Source organism: Ascaphus truei, chromosome 7 (genome assembly GCF_040206685.1).
Source record: "Ascaphus truei isolate aAscTru1 chromosome 7, aAscTru1.hap1, whole genome shotgun sequence".
NCBI lineage: Eukaryota > Metazoa > Chordata > Amphibia > Anura > Ascaphidae > Ascaphus > Ascaphus truei.
The window spans coordinates 94,205,315-94,231,433 of record NC_134489.1 but is presented as its reverse complement, the minus strand read 5'-3'; the positions used below and the strand labels follow the sequence as shown (position 1 = coordinate 94,231,433).

The following is a 26,119-nucleotide window of genomic DNA, read 5'->3' as shown; positions in this document are numbered from 1 at the left end:
CACTGTGACACGCGCGCCCAGCGGGGGTGGGGGGGCGGCGGTGGGTTTGCGGGGCGTGGCCATGACGTCCCGCGGCTGGTTCGCGCTCATTGGCTGGCCACGCCCCCGCCGCAAATGCTAATCTCAAATTCCCCTGCCTGCCTGAAAACCTGTCGCGCACCGCTGGGGAAAGTTGCGCGACAAGGTAGGAACTGGGACCGGCCTGACTGGGGGGGCGGGGCTTGATTGCACAGTGCACGCTGAGGGGTGCGCTGTAGTAGTTACTGGGACCGCAGCCTGAGACTTGCGAAACAGTCAAAAGAAGGGTTGAGTAGAGGCGTATATACTGTACAGTGTTTGGATTGACTGTGCACTAATCACTGTTACCATATTTGAATCACTACTATCACTGTGCCTTATTTTCACTGGAGAGTGTTAGAGCGCTATTGAGTGTTTCTCTGTATACATTCTGTGTATGTATTTGTGACAGTTATGAGCAGTGAACATCTTTGCTCTGTAACCTTACATCTCTACAGTACCAACATGTGTATGTTTCCATCAAATGATTGAAAAAACATGGCATGGAACTTGCGAGTGAACATGTAAAACAATGTTTCTCGGATCACCCTGCACACTGCTCATCTCCCCCTTTATGGGGCATGAACCTATTAAAGAACCAGATTATTAATAACATAAAATGTAAAGACCTATGGGGAATAATAGGATCTTTCTAACTAGCAAAGGCGTAATGCAGCAAAACATTCTATTACTATAAATCTCATACTTCATTAGTCACATCCACACGGAAGAAAAAGCTTTTTGTTCTTTTTTTTGTAGAAAGCTTATGGCATTCCTGATTACTTCTCTATTTTCATTTACTGTTTTAAGCTTTGATGGCTTAATGAGATGAAAACTGTTTTCATCCAAATGTACAATGTAATTTATCGAAGTAATTAACATTGCAACTAACCGAATATAATATTGGACACAATATAAATTAAATGTACACAACATATATACAGGTGGTTAGTGTGAAACAACAAGGATAATTGTGTGTTTAATTTACTAAAACATATACTTGCTACAGATTAGTAAATAGTGAAAGGGAATTAAATGAGATAAGACGTTTACAGTTGTTACACTTTTTTGGCTAGTAGAATAACAAATTTCCAAAAAGACCAAAAAAGAAACATTATTTACAATAATATTAATATACACAGTATATATCCTGGCATATTTTTTCATATACAGTATATTAATTCAGCCATACACATACATCAAAAAAAATAAAGTTTTCAGCTGAAAATTAATTAAAATATTGTAATTAGGAGTATTGTGAGAAGTGCTACAACTGGGTGATGGACTATTGATTTCAGTCTTATTCATAGCCACTAGAAATCAGTTTTGGGAATCAATGTCTGTTCCGTGGTTGTAAATAAAATACAGGTTGCCAAAAACTGCATAAATGGAATATGTTATATATGTAGAAAGACACAAACTATTTTTTGTTACAACGGCATGTTTCTCTACGTAATGCAGAGTTTCCCCAACCAGATTAAAACCCTGGCTAAAGGGATGGGGGCTCCGGACACTGAATGGAAGCTTAGAGTGACAGGAGACGGAGAGCCATACTGATTGGGAGATGTGGGTTGCGGCAAATAAATAAGAGGATGGAGTGAAAAAAGAGACAGAGGGTCAGGGGAGAGTGACAAACAGTGGCAGAGAAAGTGACAGACATAGAAGCCAGTTTCCCTGCATCAATAACCCAATTAATGTGTTCCAGTAAGTGGAATTCTATGTCTTTTCAATGAGACTATTTGATGGCTCAATCCTTGGACCTTGAAGATATACTGTAGCTTTTTACACCAAATGTAAAGTTGGGGTCCCAAAGACAAATCAATTGCTTCTAGTCATCCCAGTTTAAAATGTTTGGGAACCACTGACTTCACGTTATATAAATGTTAGTAACATTTAAGGAAACTATTAATTGTACAGAACTGCATATTAATGATTGACTGTAGAAAGCATGATACGCCAGACTGCCAGTCACCTCTCTAACCACTTTTCATTCCTTGTATGCCGGCTTTTTTTAATAGATGCTTCAGTTCATTAGCTTTAAGGACATGTAATTACCTAAGCTGCCGATCGAGCCGTTCTCCCGTGATCGATTGGCAAAGATCCTGATTCCCTGGGTTCACTATATCATTGGCCATTTGAAAAGAGGAAGTGCTGTACCTTTGTAAATGGTTTCTATAGCAACCCAAGGAAGCGTAACACATTAAGCTCATTCAAAAGGCATAAAGAGTGGGAAAGAAAATGCAGTAAGTATTATCAAATTCTACACAACTGATATATTTAAAAAAAACACATACAGTATAAGATTTTGAATGTAAAGTTTAATTGATTAAAACTCATTAAAAAGGGCACGAAGATTGGGGGAGGGAGGGGAATAAAAAATGCAGTGAGTATTAGCTAATACTACACAACTGATTTATTTTAAAAAAACAGGATTTTGAATGTATTGTATTGCTGCTTTAAGCTCTGCATAAACAACTAAGATGTTTATAGTTTCAGTAAGTACATTTGTCTCTGATATAATGGGATACAAAGGTTAATTTATTGTGCAGCTCTTAATTACTACCTCAGACCTTTGACTCTCTTCTAATTGTCGTGCTATAAAATGTGCTGTGTACAAGTAATGATATACACTTGCTAGTTTTTGTCACAGTAGGTAGCTAATTACATTAACCAGTTTCACAAAGTGCAAAAAAAAACTAGTCACTGCTGATGCTGAAATAGCTGGTTAAAGAATCAAGTAAATCATGAATATTTACGAGGCACTGTACACAATCTTTGATCAAAACGGTCTGTGTTATTTACTGTAACTAGAATTTAAACGGGACTTATGTATGGGTTGTCTTTAGTTTAAGTGAATCCATCCCACCCCTATTGAATCAGCAATTCCAAGCACACATGTGAAAGCAGTGGTCCAGTGAAAGATGTCTTCCCCTAGTAAAGGGGTCGGCAACCTGCGGCTCTTTCCGCACCTACATGCTGCTCTCCTCCATCTGCAGGTTGCCACTCCCCACCTGTTGCCTCTCTCCTTCCCTATGCTGCCGGTAGCTGCAGGGGGACCCGGCCGGTGCTTGTCGGGCCTCTTTTGCTGCCTCGTCTCTCCCCAGCTGCTGACCCGCCTCCTGCATTGTCCCACGATGGGCCTCTCTGATACGGCGCTCATCGGAAGTGCGTTCCGCAACTTCTGGCGCGCGCTGATGTCACAGAGCGGCCCGGCATGGGACAGTGTAGGAGGCAGGCCAGCAGCTGGGGAGATGCCCGGCAGCAACAAGAGGACCAACCAGTGCCGGTCTGCACCCCCACACAGCCGCCGGCAGCATAGGGAAGGAGAGAGGCAGCACCTGGGGTGCGGCAACGCAGGACAGCGAGGGAGAGAGGCAGGCCCAAAGTAAGTGTGTGTGTGTAAATGTGTTTATATATGTGTATATGTGTATATGTGTATATATATATAGATATATATATATATATATATATATATATATATATATATATATATATATATATATATAATTGAAAGATTCAACAGCACCTGGGTGTGTACTAGCCCCACAGTAGACTCCTGACAACAAACAAACCACAACAAATGTTAGCACAGATGACCCGTATAAAACAATTGTAAAAATGTATTATTATAAAATATATATAGGAACTCAGATGGTGGTCATAAGTATTGATGGTGAGTGTGTGTAAAATATAAAAAATGTAAAAATTGTATATGTATAATTGTTGTGTGTTAAAAAATATATTGAATAAAAAATAATGAATGATGAACTATTATTGCAAAAAACACTGAAAAATATGATTATCAAAATATAATATGATTAGGTGAAATGTTTTAACCAAAAAATGAAAATGTTAAAAAATGTAAAATAAAAAATAAAAAAAACGTGTAAAAAATTAACTTAAAAAATATATACTGTATATATGTGTTTTCCACAAAAAAGTTGATGATTTTGTATGGAGATTACAACGTCCGGGCTGCATCTTCTTTGGGGTCAGCAACCTCCCAGCAAATTCTATTGGAGAAACAAGAGAAAAAGCGCCCGATCCATGTGTAAAATCTGGTAACAAAATTTTAATAAAAAATCACAAGACAAATGCACACTCACAATTTGTCAATGCAAATTAAGCATTGTATGGGTAAACCCATGCGCCAACAAGTAACTGCTCGCCCAATGTTTACTTCAGTACATCAGACCTCACTGCTACCGGTGCATCACAGTCAGATATCCCTCCAGAAATTCAGGTATACAGTTTGTTGTTCCAGCATTAGATGCTGTGTGTGGCTCAGGGAATGTCCTCCCTCTCCTGGCAGCAGACGCACAAGCTATTCCACCAAACGTAGCTCCTTGAAACCACGTGCCCTACGTGTACGCGTTTCTTCCGATTGACGGATTTCATAAGGGGATCCCCTGAGGAACTCCGTCAATCGGAAGAAACGCGTGCACGTAGGGCACGTGGTTTCAAGGAGCTACGTTTGGTGGAATAGCTTGTGCGTCTGCTGCCAGGAGAGTGAGGACGTTCCCTGAGCCACACACAGCATCTAATGCTGGAACAACAGACTGTATACCTGAATTTCTGGAGGGACATCTGACTGTGATGCACCGGTAGCAGTGAGGTCTGATGTACTGAAGTAAACATTCGGCGAGCAGCTACTTGTTAGCGCATGGGTTTACCCATACAATGCTTAATTTGCATTGACAAATTGTGAGTGTGCATTTGTCTTGTGATTTTTTATTAAAGTTTTGTTACCAGATTTTACACATGGATCGGGTGCTTTTTCTCTTGTTTCTCCAATATATATATATATATATATATATATATATATATATATATATATATATATATACAGTATATATATATATATATTTATATATGTATGAAAAAAAGGAAGAAAAAAAGAATCCCACCAAAAGCACTCTAGCAAAAATAAAGCGTAACCTGTGTTGGGGCTGTGTTTGTACTCCCCTGGAACCCCCCAACCTGGCTCAGGATTATCAGTGGATACTTACCTCTGCAATTTTGCTGCCACCCCATTTCCTTCACAGGACTTCCACACTTATCATCATGTGGTGACTATTGTACTGACTTAGCATGGTTTTTGTATTGTGTTTATTTTACACAAATTATACTCTGTTGTTGGTTGTAGAATGGTACTACATTGGCATATTATTTCAGTGTCCCTTATCTTGATTAACCCTCATATTTTTGACCGGCCGGTCAAGGGTTCAAGAGCAAGTCTTTTCACAATTTTTGGTTTCATTATTCATGTTAGAATGCACCACAATAAATTTTTGTGCATCAACCAGAATTAATGTTTCTCGGGGTTCCTTGGGGACTGTTAATATTTTGTAATCCATGTGTGTCTTTTTCATTGAATACATTCTATTACTCTTTATTTTTGCTAGAGTGCTTTTGGTGGGATTCTTTTTTTCTTCCTTTTTTTCATTCATTATTTTGTCCCCAGCACCGTCATTAGGTCATTATAAATTATATATCTGATCTTATTTTTTGACTATAGCAATTTTGAGTTATCTTTCTAGTTAGTTGCAGGCTTATTTGTTTGTTGTCATATATATATATATATATATATATGTATATATATATACATAAATATGTGTGTGTTTCACATATTAAAGGTGCAACCTTGTGTCATCTCTGACTTTAAAACTGACATGCCAGAGCTTGCTTTTGTGAATCTATCCTTTTTTAAATTATTTTATGATCAATCTCTTTGCCTTTTGTGTGTGTGAACAGAATATTTTATTTAGGGTTTGTCGTAGTTGGATTTCCAGAAGTGAGCCAAACGTGCTCCTTCAAGAAAAAATTGTGATGTTTAGTTGGATAATAAGTGAAACAGATTACTGATAATGCGCATGGAGAGCTGGTGATTTATATGCTTTGCAGAAGATAGCCCCTCATATATATATATGTATATTAGGGGGAGGCAGTTGTGTGTATTTGGGGGGTAGTGTGTGCGTGTGTATTTGGGAGGTAGTGTGTGCATGTATTTTTTGGGGGGGGTAGAGTATATATTAATTATGAGAGGAAAGGTAGTTAAATTGTAGAGGGGAGGTATATACCTCCTGCTTTGGCAAAGTATACCTGAGGTTCTGCAAGTACAGCCAGGTGCAGATTACCTGACCTTAATTAACAGAGTGTAAGAAAGGCCAGGCTGGATCAGTTCTCCCTTAGGCTACGGCCCCTCTGCCTGCGCTGCACGCGTGCCTGCGAGGCTTGCGGCTCGTGCAGACAAATTCCCTGGTCTGCAGTGAGCTGCAGCGGGAAAGACAGGGGGGGCGTGACGGGGGAGTGATGGGGCACGGCCATGATGTCACCCGGCAGGTTCGCCCTCATTGACTGAAGTGCCGGGGGCATGGCCTAGCGCTCCGTTGCCCGTGTCTATCTCAATTCTCGGGTCTGGTAGAAAAACTCACCACTGACATGCGGCTCTTGTCTCTGCAGCGCCCGCCATAGCAAGCACTACAGTAGACAGTGGGGACCAATCCTTATTCCAGCTAAGAGGTCTGGATGCTACAGACAGGCATGGGCCTGCAACAGGTTTTGTTTGTGATATCTGTTTTTTATTGTTTGGTATGTTGGAAAGCCACCCAAAGATAGCTGAGAATTGCTGTATAGTTAATGCTCAGATAGAGCAAGGATATATTTTGGATTCTTTTGTTTGTCTTGATTTTGTCTGCTGGAGTGACAAAGCAAATAAAGCACTTAAACCAGAGCTGGATAGTCCTGTGACTATGCTTTACCCTAAAAAGACAGTGGGTTTTAAGGATCCCAGACAAGAACCCTTCAGCCAAAAGGGTATTTTGTCACAGTATGTATTGTACAGAATATTTCTAAATGAAAACTGTTTTGAACAGAAAACAGTGGGGAAAAAAAAGAAAATAAAGGGACTCATTATTGCGAGATGCATTTTATTCCCCACATTCTTTAATAAGAATTAGGGAAAGGAAAAAATAAGTTTGTCATATTTTAAAGCTTATACAGTTTAAAGTACAGTACCTATTAGTGTGTGTACAGTATGTGTATGTGTTTGTGGGGGTGTAATACTCATGCATGTGTTCTCTAAATATGGCTCTCTAAATAAATAACGGCTCTCTAAATATTGTGGACAAAAAATGTGTTTATAACGTGGCTCTTCTTCCTTGAAAGTTTGCAGACACCTGCCCTAGAAGAAAGGTGGTAATACATTTTGCTATAGCAATAAGATGGGGGATGTGTGTGTGTGTGTGTGTGTGTGTGTGTGTGTGTGTGTGTGTGTGTGTGTGTGTGTGTGTGTGTGTGTGTGTGTGTGTGTGTGTGTGTGTGTGTGTGCGTGCGTGCGTGCGTGTTAAAAAAGCAGGCACACCAAATGGTACAATACATGTGTTTTTTTGCACTTATTTGTTTTAGATTACTTTCACTATATTTATTAGGGCACTTCTGGTTTTCAACTAGTCTTAACTGCACTGTAGCTAACGCATAGTGCTCCTAAATTCTTCTGCGACGGCCCTAGCCACTAAAGGTGGGCACATTTGGGGCAAATTTGGATCCGCAGCGGATCTGTCAGTTCCTTTGGTCCATGGATTTCAGTGGATCGATCTCAAAAGGGTGATTCACGTTTTGCGGATATTTTATTAATATAACCAATACATTCCGCGGATTCCACAACTTGTCGACGAATTTGTAGAATCCAATCCGTGGATTCAGCAATCCATAAGTGGATTCTAAAGAATCCGCCAACGGATTGCTGAATCCGCAGCTTGGATTCTACAAATCCATTCACGGGTTTTATCTAATGGTGGATTTTGATGAATCCGCATGGATTCAAACGATCCAAATTCATTTGCGGATTTTACACCGCGGAACAGATTTTGGAGGGAAAATGTGAGAAAATCCAGGTAATGAATTTGGGCGGATTCGCCCATCTTTATTAACCACTATAAAAAATTTGAAAGTGAGCAAGGAGGCCACATCTGGTGGTTGAAGATTACAGATGGAGAGGAGATGACTTGAAAGAAGAAAAGAAATTCTTACATCAAAAGTATCTTCAAGCAACATATTATCAAAGACTTCAGTGCAAGTTGATGATTTTTTACTTTTTGGGCCCCTTGGACCTTTGATTAATTTATATGTGTTTTTTATAGTTGGCCCTTTTTAAAATTGGTCTCTGGGGCTACCAGCCCTGAATATTTTGATGGTCTTCATCTGTGATAGGGTAAGTGTATTTTTTTTATTACTGGCTGCCATTGAGTGCCAATGTGGCTATCAAGGCTTCCATTGAGAGGGCCTATGTAGACACAGTCACAATCAATGGGTTAATGTTTACTATGTCTTTTTAAATTATGTTTACTTTATATATTGTATCATTCATGTTTGTGTGCAAAAGCCTTATTAGCTACTTTTGGCTAATTGGCTATTGTCCATTACTCTACAGTAGGTGGAGGGTGATGTCTGTTGGGGGGGAAGCGGGGGGGGGAGTAGGGAGTGGGTGTTGGGGGTATTTGCAACTTTATTAGCCATTTAAGCAGCTATGAAGGGTAGGAGTGTAGTTTACTTTAAATATTAACTCCATTGGTATTCCTTGGTAGCTACAGGCATTAAAGGGGTTAATATCGTTTTGTACCATAGGGCTATGCATTAATTCATATTACATACCCTTATGGTAGAAATATTACATTATTCTCCCCCACATTATCATGATGCAGTAATTACCTGCTTACCGGTTGTGTTACCAATCGCATCCTGACTTGGGTCATACAATTGTGGTAAAAGCACCTGATAATTGTCTTTTAACTGGGTGCGATATTAACGTTTTAATGGAGTTTGATGACTCTAGGCCAGTACAGCACCTCTCCACACATTCAAGACCTAATTATCAATTCCGTTTCAAAACATTATCAAACCTGTGGTGCTGCCTTGAAAATATGACTAGCTCCAATCAAATGTAAGGATAGTCTCAGGTACAGATGTATCAAGGAAGCTTATCACAGGTGGAATTAACTCTCATATGATTACTAGAAGGAAAACAAAGTCTAAGGTTTATTCACTAAAGCCGTTTATTCAATAATAGCCGGCCCATTAGACATTTTAAAAGGCATTCAAGTAAATATCCATTAACCGTTAATAACATTGCTGTTTAGTGAATACACAGTCTTGGCAAACTCAAACCCCAAACCCACTACATTGTATATATTTGTGTCATTTGGATTGCTACTAGGATAGTGACCTTACGTACAGTACACAACAAGAGACAAAAAGGCCCCAATGCTACATGCTACATCCAATACGACAAAATATTTGGTACATTACTATGTATTTTATCTAGATTCTTTCCTCATACATATGGGTCATTTAGTTCAATACTTTGGTCAAAATATTTTAAGTGTACAACCTCTATCTATGCAGTGGAAGAAATACATAAAACAGTATATTATTGGTAGTATACAACCTACTGAAATGGATTTACCATGACGTGGCTGTAGGCTTAACATATTTTGGCCATAGTATTGAACTAACTGACCAATATTTATGAAGAAAGAATACGGTTTAGTGTAGTGGTTTCCAACCATTCTTTGGTTAAGGAACCCTATGTGAAATTCTGAGGAACTCCAACCCTCTCTTACAGCGCATCTGACATCAGATACCTTTTAAGGAACAAAAACCCTCTCTAATAGCGCGTCTGAGATCAGATGCATTTTAAGGAACCCCAACCCTCTCTAATAGCGTGTCTGAGATCAGATGCATTGTAACGAGCCCCAACCCTCTCTAATAGCGTGTCTGAGATCAGATGTATTATAACGAGCCCCAACCCTCCCTAATAGCGTGTCTGAGATCAGATGCAGTGTAATGAGCCCCAACCCTCTCTAATAGCGCGTCTGAGATCAGATGCATTGTAACGAGCCCCAACCCTCGCTAATAGCGTGTCTGAGATCAGATGCATTGTAACGAGCCCCAACCCTCTCTAACAGCGTGTCTGAGATCAGATGCATTGTAACGAGCCCCAACCCTCTCCAACAGCGTGTCTGAGATCAGATGCAGTGTAAATTGTTTGGTATTTGGTACAATTTTAAAATTATCTTAAAATTACAGGGAATCCTTTAGGGATGCCCGGGAAACCTAGAGTTCTTAGGAACCATGGTTCAAAAACACACGAGTTTAGTGAATAGTGAACAAACAGAGCAAACTACTGTATCAAATAATTTGTGAATAAAAGGTCTTCACCTGGTGTTTATAACGCTGTGAGAAATATGTTCAGTCGTGATACTCACCGCAGTTTGCCTCATCAGAACCATCTGCACAGTCAGCGTCTTCATCGCAAACCCAGAGTTTAGATATACAGTGCTTTGTAGTTTTACACTGAAAGTGATCCGGAGAGCAGCTATTTTCAGCTGCGAATAGAATGAGCAGTAGATATTCATCTTAAAAAAAGCAGTGCAGTATTCCTCACGTTTCTCAGTCTCCCTTCTTTGGGATAATAATATGAGAGCTCCATGAAGTACCAAATATACTAAGCACAGCATTGCTACTGTATGTATATACAGTACTACACATTGTTTAGGGGTAATTTGTACTAGAGTTACTCTGTAGTTGAATTTGTCAAATTAGCATATTACGGAATATACATAACAGTTACTCTTTCAGTGTTATTGTTTCATTTAACATATATTTCATAATGCTTTGAGTAACGCTTACTTATGTTCCAACACTGTTACTAAAGGGATGTGTTTCTATGTACTGCTTGGTACTATTTGTGTACTATTTGCTTGGTACTATTTGTGTTATCTGCTTGGTACTATTTGTGTTATCGTTCAATACTAATTATTAGGTAAACATACTACACAATGAACGAACAAGAAAAACTGTCGCTGTTTGTATCATTTGAGCCTTTGCTAGTATTGGCAGCTTGATATATCATCACCTAAGTGATCATACATGTTTGCTCATTGATAATCAAAAAAACAATAGATAAATTATACTGCTTTTAGGGCTTCAGTGTACTTCTTCATGGAAAAGCTGGCGGATCAGTGGAATAGCCTCCCAATAGCTGTGTTAGGGGCTAATACAGTAAGGGAATTCCAATATGCTTGGGATGGAAATAAGGCTATTCTAAATACTAAACAAAGCCAAGGATAAAAGAGGGTCTGAGGTTTTATAGACAGGGTAGACAAAGTGGTTCTTATCTACCATCAAATTCTATGTTTCTACGGGTGGATAAAACAGGTATTGTACCAGAGTGGTCACACAAATAGGTGTGTGAAACTTGCACACACGTTCACGAAACGGGTGGATATTGGATTTTTATTACTTGCACAAATTGTGTGCAAGTTCGGATAGGGCAGGGTACCCCATAGCACCACCTTTTACTGTGTTTGAGAGACAACCATCAAGGAAAACCATCTAAAATTGATGCAGCTGTATATGGTCATAGCCACGTAAATATGGCACAAATCGCAAACGTTTGCAGCAAAATGGCAAAAAAGCTATGTGGGTAAAAACCTTTGCAAATTATTCTTTGCAAGTTTCTTAGGGAACAAAAATCAAGAGTGAGAGACAGGAAGCCTCTACATCTGAGATTTTTCCAACAGCTGTCACTTGTACGAGCCAATTACTGTATTATAAAATGTCAATGTATTGCTCAAATACAGCAGCCTTTCTTTGAGATTTGGGTGCTCGAATACATTATTTTTCTTTTGTTCAAGCATCTCCCCAACACCTGACTTCATAAGCCAGGGGTAGCCATCTTCAGTCCTCAAGGGCCACCAACAGGTTAGGTATTCAGGATATCCCTGCTTCAAGACAGGTGGCTCAATCAGTGGCTCAGTCGAAGACAGCCATCTGTGCTGAAGCAGGGATATCCTTAAAACCTAACCTGTTAGTGGCCCTTGAGGACTGGAGTTGGCAACTCCTGCTATGGTATAAGCATTGGAAGCACCAAGCACATTCAGTAAATGTAAAGTACATTTTAATAAATCTAACTTTTATTTTGGTGGAGCCCAGACGATACACTTTGCTTCTTTTATTTGCTTTTTTGCTCCCTTGCAGAAATATAAATCTGGAAAGCAACTGAAGAATAATTTGTCCTCATTTCTATGCATTTCGTGTTCCCTACTACAATGTTTAGCTCAACTTTTATGAATGTTAGTAAATGAGATTCTCACTAATTTATAGTTTTATAACTTTGAATTATATTATAAAAACCGCTCGTTTTTTTTTGTAGTTACTTTATCTCATACATTGTCTTAGTAAATTTGCATAACGACAATAGTTAACTTACGACAATCAATCTCATCTTCTTCATCTCCGCAGTCATTTTGGCCATTGCATCTGAGATTTATTGGGATGCATTTCTGCTTCTTGGTGCATTTGAACTGACCCGACAGGCAGACATATGTGTCTGAAAAGCAATCAGCAAATCATGACTAACTTCCCCTCTTGAATTTAAATTAGCAAAATGCTTATTTAGTGAAGTATCTTGTTCATCTACTTTGTATGCTGTATAATCACCTACCACAGTTGAGTTCATCAGAGTTGTCCCCACAATCATTTTCTCCATCGCAGATGAAAGCTGGAAGAGCACAGAGTCCACTTCCACACTGAAAACGCCCCGGCTGGCATTTGAATTCAGCTTTAAAAATAGTAAATGTATTGTAATATATGAAAATAGTAATATTGCATTTCCTTTTATTTGACAGTACGCAAAAATATAAAATATATTTTGAAGCTCCATCAAATGAGAGCCATTCCTTTAAATAATTGTGGTAAAAGAGATCTTTGCATTTTATAGGGGAAAATACATGTTCTGGATAAATTCAGAAAAATGCTACATTTTATTACAGATTTTAAAAACGAGTGTGCATCATGAATTCATTCTCCTGTTACATCAAACTTCACATTACATCAAACTACTGGGACAAATGCAAGCCTTATACTGTACCTGTTACCATGGTTTTTTAACAGGTATCGAAGAGTTGCTGGATTCAAATATATAAATTCAGGTTCAAATAAAAGCACATGGTTAAATTTGCAGATTTCGTATTTATTTTTTGAAGTGCAAATACTTGTACACGTCTAATTTTGCTGTTGAGTGACTAGTAATTAGAGATGTGTTAACGTGTATCACTTTGCTTTTTAGCTGCGTTTGCAATTTTTTAAAGAAAATCACACAGTCACAGAACTTATTGGTGCTAATTCATGCAAACACGTGATAATGTAACGTGCCATGTTCTGGTTATTCACTTGTTCCTCCCTAGCTATCGTTTTTTGAAAGTAAGACAAATTTGTTTGGTGCATTTTTACTAGTGTACAGAGATGTCAAATGTTAACATAATACAACATTTGTTCTGAAAGAAGCAATAAATACACCTACAGTATGACAAAAGTAGAAGCCTGCTTTGAAAGGCTGTAAAGGCTACATATTTGGACACTTTAATACATCAACACCTGACTCGTTGTTTAAATGGCAATATATATTGTCGTTGAAGGCTCTCTTCCTTTTGTGAAGCATTAATGGTTGACAAATGAGTTTTAAAGGTAGATGGGCAGTGATGATGAAAAAAATTATAATTTGAATTACAAATGATAATATATTTCAGCAGTGCACCAACAAACTGAGACATATCAAGACCACTGAGTGTTTGAGACTCTAATAAATATCTGATTCTGTATATGTATTCTCCACTGTTTTTGCCTTGTCTTTTCCCAACTCTCCCCCCCCCCATCACATAATCGTATTTCATAGCATTTAGATCTCGATCACTCTCAACCACTTATAACCTTCATTTTCCTAAGTGTGCCACACATCACTCTTTTACAGATAACCATCAGTAAGATGTGGGGGCTCTGGTGCAAAAAACAAAATGAAATAATTTTATTGGAAAATAACTGTTGTTTTAATGAGTGGGACTGTAAGAGATTGCTGATACTATAAATCAGCACCACTGACGCAGATCAGCGAGTCTCACAGAATATCAGTGAGAATTGACATGTTAGCTTTTACAATCTTGTGTTACCAAATATATCTGTGTCTCTGTCTCATGCACTGTACCCTTGTATGTATTTATATCTTTATTTACATAGCGCCATTAATGTGCATAGCGCTTCACAACAGTAATACACGTGACATAATATAAATAACAAATAATACAAACACATAATGGGAAATTGCTTCAGACATAAAAGTAACATTTAGGAAAAGGAGTCCCTGCCCGGAAGAGCTTACAATCTAATTCCCTTATTCCCCTGATCTTTATCATGACAATTTCTCTTTTAACATGGTTAAACTATTTCTAAACCAGTCCTGCTTAACCTGAGCAGAACATTATAGCTCTTCAACGTTTGTCTTAAACATATACAGTATATTGTATATTTCACGCACTACTGAGTTTCTTACTTATATTTTTACAAATACTCTTTGGGGCAGGAATTATCGTGTGTGTTTCTACTCCTGATTAATGCTCTTATACCTAACGGTACATGTAACTATGTGTATTTTGAAATGGTTTATCCAAAATGTTAATAATAACACCTCTACTAATGAGCTGCTACTGTATACCAGGGGTGGCTAATTCCAGTCCTCAAGGTTCACCAACAGGTCAGTTTTCATGGTATCTCTGCTTCAGCACAGGTGGCTCAATCAGCACCTGTGTTGAAGCAGGAATATCCTGAAAACCTGACCTGTTGGTGGCTCTTGAGGACTGGAGTTGGCCACCCGTGTGTTATAGTATCTGCATATAAACAGTACTCCACTCAGAGAAACTTGCCATTTAACATAAAATAAATACTCACGACATTCAGCAGGTTCATCGGATCCATCCCCGCAGTCATCAACTGTGTCACATTTCCACCAAAAGGGAATACATTTATCTGTATTGCAACGAAACTGAACATGTAAGATAAAAAAAAAAACATAATTGTAGACATACACTAGCGAACAAGGAGAAGCATTGCATAAAAAAGATACTGCCAAGCTGACTGATCATTATTCAAGATGGAAAAACATTATTTTATTTTTAGCTTTGTTTTGGCCTATTCTGTATGAACTGTTCTGTTTGTGAGAACATGGAACAGTGTAATATTTTTTAACAATTATTTGAGTGTTTCCAAAGCTTCCATTCCTTTGAAGTATGCTTTTACAGAACCATTCTCTGTGAATCTCAATGTGACAGACGCACCATAGTTAGCTAAACCTGTTATGAGCTTTGGAAGCGGTTTGTGTGTCTATCTCTGCTCGTCAGAATGAATGTGTCAGAAAAACAAAAAACAATCTGCTACATAACCCAAATCAAATGTGTAAGTTCTAACCCCTGCTATTGACTTTACCAGCTGTATTATGTATGCAAATCCTAAGAAGATAACTATGACATTCTGTAATTGTGATGAAATAATGAGCCATACATTTCTAATTTTAGGACTGCAAAATTTAATCCAGATGTCCTACATTTTATGGCTTTCTCCAGCATACGAAAAAATAGAAATGAACTAGCTCTATTTTATAAATCCCAATTTGGGAACATTATAGCAAAGATGATAAAAACTGATTTGCTCTAATTGTTCTACACTGTACAGTATATAATGTTCTGATTTTTTAAGGCAATCATTTAGAATTAAATGAGCGTGGTCATGCGTCTTTATCCTACTCACGTACAGTATGGACACTATTTGCACAGGTTATGCAAGTACAGTATGAGTTTCCTTGTGGGGAGGAGGATCGGTTGTTACCAGTTGATATCCAAATATATTAGGAAAGGTAAAGATAGTTGGGTAATATATATGGGTATTGCGATTCAATGGGATGCATGGGGTTGCATAAATAAGTGTCTGCTATATTTAGGGGCTATGTATGAAGGGGCACAATTAACCTTTTCCCTGCCAGAAGCCTGGTAACACCAGAAGGCCACCAGACTTCTGGGATCATGACTAAGTGATCGCTTGGGGTAGTGATCACATGGTTGTAACCTGACACCTAGTGATGTGAATGGAAGCGGAGTGTCCTTCAATACTATTGAGAGGCGAACAGGATCTTCCTCTAGAAAATGAGCAAATGTCATAAGGATCCTTAGAGTGCCCAGCCTTGTGATGAATGTGATAAGGGCAGCCTAGAGGTTAATCTCTTTCCCATAAAATTGAAGCTAAGATTGGTGCTTAGATAGGCATTTCAAACTTGTCTCTCTAATGGTCAATGTATCAAGGTCATTTTTAGCACTTTTGCCCTGCGTTTTTCAGCTGGTGTTTTGGGTGAGTAGTTACAGGAGGAGTCACCAGACGCACACATTATAATAAGATGAATAAAACTCTGAATCTGAGTGCTTCATATTTTTTAAGTTTAAATGCGTCAAAATTCTCTGCCAAGTTTGACTTTGTGTAAACTCAACTAGATAAGGAACTAAGGTACTGTACATCATAGAGTAAGGAAATACATTGATATTGTACAAATTAACAGTATTTACCATTGCAGTACAAGTACCTGTATTCCTCTGTTCAATCTAAATCTTGGTTTTCTATTTGCAAAAAATATATATTTTGCTTGAGAGAATAATGATCACAAATTCATGAAAAAGGAAAAAACTGAATATGCACTCACCAGATATAGAATTTGGAGAAAATATGATCAAAAGATCTCACTTGGGTTTGGTTGGTGCTAGGATCCTATGCATCCAAAGCCAGGCATAACTAATCAGTACAATAGTAAAGCAAAAAGGGATCAGCACTCAGCAATAAATCAGGAATAATCAATAAAATGCCATGTAAACAAAGCAAATTTTACAAATCAGCATAGAATCTGCTATTTTAATGTGTGATTCTCACGGGGTATAAAGTATACTGTACAATAACTCAAAAGAGTCCCATGGGATAACACCTGGTCGATCCTGCCATTTTCATATGCTTTGATGCAAAAACTCACCCGGCGCTCATAAGTGTTTAGACGGTGTGAAAAATATATATACAGTACACACCAATAAAATGTGACTGTGCTTGATCAACAAAATTAGTGATGGTGTTCATAAACAAAAATAAATACTTAGTGATAAACAGCTTGTTGTCTTCGCTCTACCCTTGTTAGACCCTCCTATAGGGTCCCTAAAAGTAGTGTATAGGAAAGAAGGGGGGGGCAGCGCTGACAACAAGGACAATAATGTGCAAAGTGCAGGTGAGATTAATGAATGGTTAAATCTCACAGACTGTTGAAGCAATCCTCAAACGTCAACTGGCGATGAATGGTTCTTTTTCCTGTGATGCTGATGACCTTATAGCATAAAAACAGCCAGTAGGTCTCTTAGGGGCTCTGATGGTTGTTCTCCTGATGTGGTGATCATATATAATAATATGAGAGACACACCATATGATACCATGCAAAAAAAGGGAAGAGGCAGGATATGTGTAGATGGTAACCATATATTAAAGACAAGGTCAGTGTAAGCCAAATCAAAACTCACATGAAAACCTTAGCATAAGGCATTGTACGATCGCAAGTTGTTTTCCTAGGGTGTAAAGTCACAGTCTCCACTGCTGGTAGGACTCACGTCTGGGTGCTGTAGTGCTAGCAGCTCCCATGATCGTCTTGGAAGCCTCCGCTCCTCGCCTCGTAGCCGGCGCCTCCAACGCAATGACAAGATAGCACATTACGTGATGACGTCAACCCCTTCCGGATCACACTTGCCAGTATTCTGCTAGGACTCAGACTCTACGCTTTTCACACCTTGATTCGTCGGGAGTCTTCCCTTTTTTTTGCATGGTATCATATGGTGTGTCTCTCATATTATTATATATGAGCACCACATCAGGAGAACAACCATCAGAGTCCCTAAGAGACCTACTGCTTGTTTTTATGCTATAAGTTCATCTGCATCACGGGAAAAAGAACCATTAATCGCCATTAGACGTTTGAGGATTGCTTCAACACTCTGTGAGATTTAACCATTCATTGATCTCACCTGCACTTATTTGCACATTATTGTCCTTGTTGTCAGAGCTCCCCCCTTCTTTCCTAGTATCATATGCTTTTCTCCAAGATTAAGCCATGCACGTGTAAGTACACAGGGCCGCTGCCGCGAAACTGCAAACGGCTCATTAAATCAGTTACAGTTCCTTTGATTGCTCACATTTTGTGAGTATATGTGTCCAAACTGTGTTATCCTATTGGACTCTTTCGAGCTATTGTATTCTTTTTACTTTATACCCTGTGAGGGTCTCACATTAAAATAGCACATTCTATGCTAATTTGCAAAATGTCCTTTGTCCACGTGGCATTTTATTGATTATTCCTGATTTTTTGTTGAGTGCTGATTCATTTTTGCTTTACTAAAAGAAAATAAAAATATCACTTGTGAGCAAATTCACACATCTCAGACAGGTTTCCGACTCTGCTTTTCACCATAATCTCTTAGCATACAGTGCTTCCACTGCAGCCAAGGATTCTGGGACATGACACACAGATGAGCACACAGTTTCACCTTTTACTTTCTGTCCGCTTTAACATGGACCCCTATGAGCTTATGCCTGCCGTATTACACAACTTTTCAGGACAGCCTTGGTTAAAGAAATACATAGCCAGTAAACCTACTCACAGACAGCTGTTTCAACCTTTTGGGTCTCTTCAGTGTGAGGCTGGTTATACTGGCTCTGCAATGTGAAATTGGAACCAACTTGGAGTGATTTATGGTTTACACGGTTAGTATCTATCACATGGAGCTCCTTTGTCCATTCTTTTAGGGAAATACAATGTGCGAATCAGGGATTGCAAATGTGTATTGCCTAATCAAGGGGTGGCCAACTGCCATCCTCAAATGCCAACAACAGGCCAGGTATTAGGGATATCCTTACATTAGCACTGGTGGCTCAGTTAATGGCTCAGTTTTTGACTGAGACACTGATTGAGCCACCTGTGCTGAAAGGATATCTTTAAAATCTGACCAATTTATGGCCTTAAAGACTGGACTTGGCCACCCCTATCAAACAGACGTAACTCTTGTCTAGAGAAAAATAATTCTTTCTCATTGTTGATCCAAGGATTAGATAAATGATTTGCCTGTAAAGAATCTGGTTCAAGAAGAATGACCACTGCCTGGTTCAATTATTTATTGACAGTTAATAGGGGAAATACTTTAAAAGTACTGCTGACTGATTATTTTGTTCCCTTTTAACGGACGCATTAATGTGTCTTTAAAAAGGTTTTGACATGTTAGGAATTGTATCTCCATTTTTAAATTGTGCTTCATGACCACAGACAGTCAAGGTTATCTGGTAACTAAATAAGAGCTGTATGTTTGAGGATAAATGATTAAACGACAACACTAATTTAATCTTAACAAATACCCATACCAAATAACTTTGTTTCAGACCTGAATGTGCATTTTTTAGCACAATATCCGATTGTATGAAAATAACATATTAAATTAATATAGTTAATTGTAGAGACTTAAAATTGTGCACGTTAGGGCCATCACTTCATCAAATATAGCCACAAATCCACATATCTCAAACCATTCAACAGCAGAATCACAGGAGTGTCATACATTTCATTGTTTGAGAGACAGAGGGTCAGGAGCGCACTCACATCCATGGGTATATACAAAAGAAGAAAAACTTACACATATAGTGCAAAATTTTGGGATAATAGTGATTCAAATAAATGATATGCAACTCACGCACATTTTCCGTGAGCGATAAGGGCTTTGTGGTTATAAAGAGTGACCACCTCGTACGTTGCTCCGATAGTGATGTCCGTCAGGATACAACCATGTAGAGAAACATGGGGAGGAGGATCCCATGCAGGATCCCAGGAGGGATCCTCCACCTATCCTCATTGGATCCCATGCAGGATCCCAGGAGGGATCCTCCTCCCCATCACTACCAAATCAACATAGGATGTGGTCACTCTTGATAACAACAAAGCCCTTATTGCTCACGGAGAATGTGAGTGAATTGCATATCATTTATTTGAATCCCTATTATCAACACTTTTCTTGCACTATATGTGTATGTTTTTCTTCTTTTGTATATACCCCTGGACAGTGGCATAGCTAGAAATGAGCAGGCCCCCGGGCAAATGTTTTTTCAGGGCCCCATTAAAAATCAACTTATTCTGTAGATTCAAAATTAAATATACCACACACATATAAATATAAATACTGTAAAGTAGAGGGTGGGAACCTCTCTGCACGCTCCCACAACGAGATTCAATAGCTGTTCCAGTGGCGGATTTCCCATTAGGCCTGGGGCAGCAAAAATGTCCACCCCCATATAGATAAGTAATCTATATTTTATATGTAATCTATATTTATATGTGTGTGGTATATTTAATTTTGAATCTACAGAATAAGTTGATTTTTAATGGGGCCCTGAAAAAATATTTGCCCGGGAGCCCGCTCATTTCCAGCTATGCCACTATCCAGGGGTTATTTTCAAATACTATTGGGCTTTTTATCCAAAGTTGTGTAAAATTCACCATACACTTTAAATAAATCAGCATAGTATTATAAGATAATACTGACTGCAATTTTGTTCTCACTCTCCTTATCTTCTCTCTCATCATTCCTCCTTAGCTCTCCATCTCATCACCATCGTCAGCTTCTCCCCCTCATCATCCCCATCAGCTTCTCCCCCTCATCATATCTCCTCCAGTCCCCTCATTATCATTAGATCTCCCACAGACCCTATAATCATCATCATCCTATCTCCTCCAGTCCCCCGGGCCCTCATCATCATAAATCATAATATCACCTCCCCCCCATGCCTAACTGGTTAATAGACTACGACTCAGAGACAGGCGGGGGGAGATGCTGGTATGCTGCGACGGCAAACATATGTATTAAGGAATTGGCTGGTAGTTGTAGCAGAATCACTTGAGTCATCAGAGCAGAGCAGGACCACAATCACACTCTAGCAGCAGACACTGGAAGTAACGGATCACACCGCTAGAGTGTGCTTCTCCCTGCCTTCCTCCTCTGACGCAAGTGATTTTGCTAGCGCTACTGGCTAATTCTTTAATACCACCTGGGGCCGCGGCCGCAGAAAACCCTCTCCCCCCGCCTGTCTCTGCCGCGGGACAGCGGGTGGGGGGAAGGAGTGGGCTCTGGGGGTGGGGGAGAGCAGACCCCCGCAACAACGCAGGCCCTCGGGCTGTGGCTAGGCTTCTCGGACTATAGCTACGCCCTTGCCCCTGGATGTGAGTGCGCTCCAGACCCTCTGTCTCCACAATCATATATAGACTTGGATTGAGTCCACTCCAGGAGCGGCACCTATTCAAGGGACTGTATACATTTGACTTTCACCTTCACCAGTGTATTCACTTAGTTTAATTTAATTCAAAACGGTATTTGCGCTAGATTTTTCGTCTTCATTTAATTGTTTGAACAGATCGTCAGGATCTGAGAAGGAAACACACGAAACTAAGATCTCTCAAAAATATTGATAATCGTTATATTTTATTCCATTGGAGATAGTCTAGATCTTACATATATGTAGTTGATTAGTTATTTGTGATTTTTGGTATGCAACAGGAATTCAGACCTAATTTTGGGGGTCTATAGAGAGCCCGTTGATGGATAACTGCAGTCATATTAATGCACTCATTTACAACCTTATTTTGACCAATGTATTACTATAATGTGAGAGAGAAGGAAGATTGGTTTCAAACAATTACTGATATCATCTGCTATTGGCTTTCATTGAATAGGTTATGTTTATATTCTGTTTTTCATTAGGAAAGGCATTTGAGAATATCAGTATTCCCTCCACATAACCCCAGATTTTCAATACAGCAAAGTAATCGAGCTGACAAAATACATTTGAAGAAGAATGGCATTTTGACTAAACGCTACTATGTTAACACAAAGCTACAGTGTATCATATCAGAGAACAGTAGAGGTCAGGCTATGAGAATGTCTCCGTAAGCACTCATCACATATGCCCAACATGTAATCCATTTGTGGTGTAAAAATAGAACTTGGTTATGTGAGTCACCAAACCATGACTTGATATTCGTGATCTACTGCAGGGGTGCTCAACTCCAGTCTTCAAGCCCCCCAACAGGTCAAGTTTTCAGAGTATCCCTGCTTCAGCACAGGTGGCTCAATCAGTCCCTGCTTCATCACAGGTGGCTTAATCAGTCCCTGCGTCAGCACAGGTGGCTCAATCAGAGGATTGAGCCACTTATGCTGAAGATGGGATATCCTGAAAACCTGACCTGTTGGGAGGGCTTCAGGACTGGAGTTGAGCACCCCCATATCTACTGTGTACAGAATCCAAACTTTTGACTGGAGTTGCAAACATAACATTACCTGTACATTCAGACTGTTTTGTCCCTTTTTTTTTTTTTAAACAAAATATGCACGCTTAAATATCCTACAGTATATCATACACCTCTACCCTCATTGGACAGATGCATGCATTATTATGTATAGTCTGGCCAAAGAGAGACATGATATCTACAATTGGATGGCCTTTTTAATATCTGCCCCTATATAATATTGCTTCACAAGAACTAAGGATACAGTTTATCATAACCTTAAGTTACAATAGAACCGAGACTGGAAGCCGTTTAAGTAAATACAGTATATTCATTAAAAAAAATGACTGCTCTGCATAATATTATATAATGGTAATTTATTTATATTACACCAGTATATTCCACAGCAAAGTACCATGTGGGCGAAGGAGAAAAACAAGCAAACAGATTAACAGCAGTTTACACTTGAGAACACATCCAAGGGCATTAAATCTTAGTCATTACTTTGAATCCGACCATCCATTTATCATATCTGCAGTGTCTCCTCCACGTCTATAACAGTAAAGGCAAGTACTGTAGAAGTAATATGGAGGGGCCACACAGTTCTGGGTAGAAACAGGTGATTGAAGTAAAGGAGTTCAGGGAAGTTTTCTCGTTGATCAGATGTGTAGGTCTACTGTCTAGTGCTTAATATGTATATATAAGCATTGTACGCAAAGAGATAATGGGGAACGACAGGACTGCAGACCTGTCTGAGACATGTGAATGTGCTGACAAGTGATATTTTTATTTGCTGTATGATATACGGTGGCACCTTTTTTACCCACCATAACTTATTTAATTTGTGGTTGAAACCTATCACATACTTCACAGTGCAGAGCCAGTATAACCAGCCTCACACTGATGAGACCCAAGAGGTTGAAACAGCTGTCTGTGAGTTGTATTGTATTGTATGTCTTTATTTATATAGCGCCATTAATGTACATTGCGAAGTTAATTCACTTCTTTAATGTGGCAGGCATAATATAATAAGGAGCCATGTTAAAATGGATTTTAAGCAAAATGTGACTCTGTGCTTATTTACATGTCATTTTCCAGAATCCCTATCTTCATAGGAAGCATTCTATGTTAGGAGACCTGTTTGAGACATGTTAATGTGCCCACAAGTGATATTTTTATTTCCTATACTTAAGGTGTAAGGAGTAAAATGAGAGTGCAATAATGGAAATTACAATAGTGCTGCAACGTATTTTAAATGTACCTGTGACTTTCTAAAATGAGTGTTAAGCAATATGCTTGTGATGGGGGTAGGATTGTATTCTCATTTGCACAGGGAAAGTGGAGAAATCTTCGTGCTCATGAATGCAGTGTGGAGGAGATGTGGGTATACTATATCTGCATTTTGGGGAAAGATACCAAAACCAAAAAAGAGAAGGACAAATTATCATATAGAGCTGAAGTGTGCAAAGGCCATAATAATAAAAAAATAACAAAAGATGTGCATACTGCCACATTTTCAACCTGTTCTTGTGATCACAAACTATGATGCATGATTAGCAGTGTAACTTAAACCACATTATCCGCCAAAAATGATAATAAATGCACTATCACTACAAACAAAGAAAATACCCAAACAATGCTGGTTAATTACTTACACTAACCGGTGAAGCTGCAAATCCATCCAAATAATTGTTGTCAAGTTCAACTAAGAGATACCGCTACTTATACCGTACTCTACTGGGAAGGTACTAGTAGGTGAGGAGTGGCCAACTCCAGTCTCCAAGGGCTACCAAGAGGTCAGGTTTTAAGGCTATCCCAGCTTCAGCACAGGCGGCTCAATCAATGACTGAGCCACCTGTGCTGAAGCAGGGATAGCCTTAAAACCTGACCTTGTGGTGGCCCTTGAGGACTGGAGTTGTCCACCCCTGCACTAGTAGATATTTGTAGTTTGGCCATTCTGCTCCCCTTACAAAATAGCTTAGTTCCGTTTTATCATGGCATTTGTTTTGAGTACTCACCTGACTGGCTGTGCAGTTAGACAAGCATGTCTTGTTATCTTCTGCTAGGTAAAAATTAGTGGGACAGGCACAAGTGTGTGACTTTTGCGGCGATAACAGGCATAAGTGACTGCAGGCCCCATTATTAATTTTACAAGGGTGGGCAGGCACTACGGACACAAAGACAAAAGCATTACAAGTCATTTTTTTTTCTCATATAAAGTTAATTGAATTCTTTAATAAGCGGTTTTAAAGAGAAGAAGAACCTAATATAATTTGCACAGGGCACATTATGACAAGGACGTGTATCTAGTTATTAATATAATGGTAACTTTCATACTATGATAACAGAATTGTGCTAGCATAGTAAATACAATTCAATGTAGAAATATTACAACTGAATCAAAATCCATATGGACGAGGTCACTCTTGTTCACTGGCTAAACCAGAAAAATATAAGTTTATAACAGAATAACCCATTTTAACAGAATACCATTTATGGAATATTTCAAAATGTTATAGTTTAAATGCTAATCTTCTAAACTGACCCATGATATGCATAATGATCACTCCCTTCTACAGCCTCCTATTCAATATGCTGTGAAGACATCTTCTCCATACTGGAGAAGAGTTCAGATCCATTCATTTATTCAAAGCAGGGAGAAGGCGGGTTCCAGTATGCTGTTTAGCAGCAACTTTGTAAACAACAAATATGCACAGTACTGTATCTCATTTTATTCAGGAATATTTTGTAAGATTTGATTTTTGTTGTTGTCGTTCATGTTCCATTCATCGGACATATCAGAATTGACCATAATTCTCACTATTTTTGATTAATATAATTTAATGACCACACAGCCAGTCTACATGTATTAAAAACTTGTGTAAGGCAATTACAGTAAAATACAAGTTAACGATACTTCCAGACATGATCAATAAAATGTATAATATTCAGAGATGTAAAATAAAGTGTCATTAGAATAATAATCACCATCAGGTTGTCTGTATGCATGATACACTTCAATGTCTGATATAGCATGCCAAGAGTTAATCAGCGATGCTTTGTCTGCTCCAGAGGTTTTGTGGGCGCGGCTAAGCGACTTGGTCTTTCCATCTGTCCAGTAGATGTAGTCCTCAAACAATGTTAGTGCAATCACCCCTTGAATATCTTGATTAGGAACTGTAATAAGAGATGATAAGATTAATGTGCACAGCTGGAAGGCTGCCAGGTAAAATTTTCAATACTGAATAGGCTGACAGATACAACTGCTACATAACTTCTTCTGAATAATTGCTGTGACAACCTGTCAAGCTCAGTAGGTTCTTTATTGCCAGTTAAGAGAATTCAAGATTGGATGCACAAGATCAACTTGCTAACGTTTAGTCAGCCCAACCACTGAGAAGAAAATGAGTGAATTTTGCTAACAAGTACCTTACCTGCACTAGCACTCTCGAAACAAATGGCATGTTCAATTTTTAAGGAGTACTTAGCATTTACATTTAAAGCTCATTATAAGTGGTACTGGGGTCATTGCTTTTTTCCTTTAATTTCTGTTACTTTGTGGAATATACTTTAGTGAAAAATTCCGACAATTCTTTGTGCATATCTCGAATTATATAGCAGCAGTATTTTAAGATAAAAATTATAGTATCAAAATTTTATTTTGATCTTGGCTCCACAAAACACAAATAAGGTATTCACCATTACAAATGTAAAAAGTAAAGCTTAAATGGTGTCTTTATGAATATGATAGGGATATTAATTCAGACCAACTGCTGTCTTATACGAATGATGCAGCGACACAAGATAAAAGTTGATTTTAATACAATAATGCAAAAGTAT

At 38.7% G+C, this 26,119-nt stretch overlaps 1 protein-coding gene across 1 annotated transcript in view; it reads right to left on the bottom strand.

Moving 5' to 3' along the window:
- The window catches only part of LRP1B (LDL receptor related protein 1B), a 1,102,312-nt gene that overhangs the window by 116,167 nt on the left and 960,026 nt on the right, over positions 1-26,119 (bottom strand). Inside the window, exons 61-66 of the mRNA XM_075610066.1 lie at positions 25,268-25,456; positions 24,298-24,446; positions 14,839-14,932; positions 12,563-12,679; positions 12,329-12,448; positions 10,323-10,442 (exon numbers count right to left, since the gene is read on the bottom strand). Coding sequence (XP_075466181.1) covers positions 10,323-10,442; positions 12,329-12,448; positions 12,563-12,679; positions 14,839-14,932; positions 24,298-24,446; positions 25,268-25,456 — 789 coding nt within the window. The remainder of the gene's footprint in view (positions 1-10,322; positions 10,443-12,328; positions 12,449-12,562; positions 12,680-14,838; positions 14,933-24,297; positions 24,447-25,267; positions 25,457-26,119) is intronic.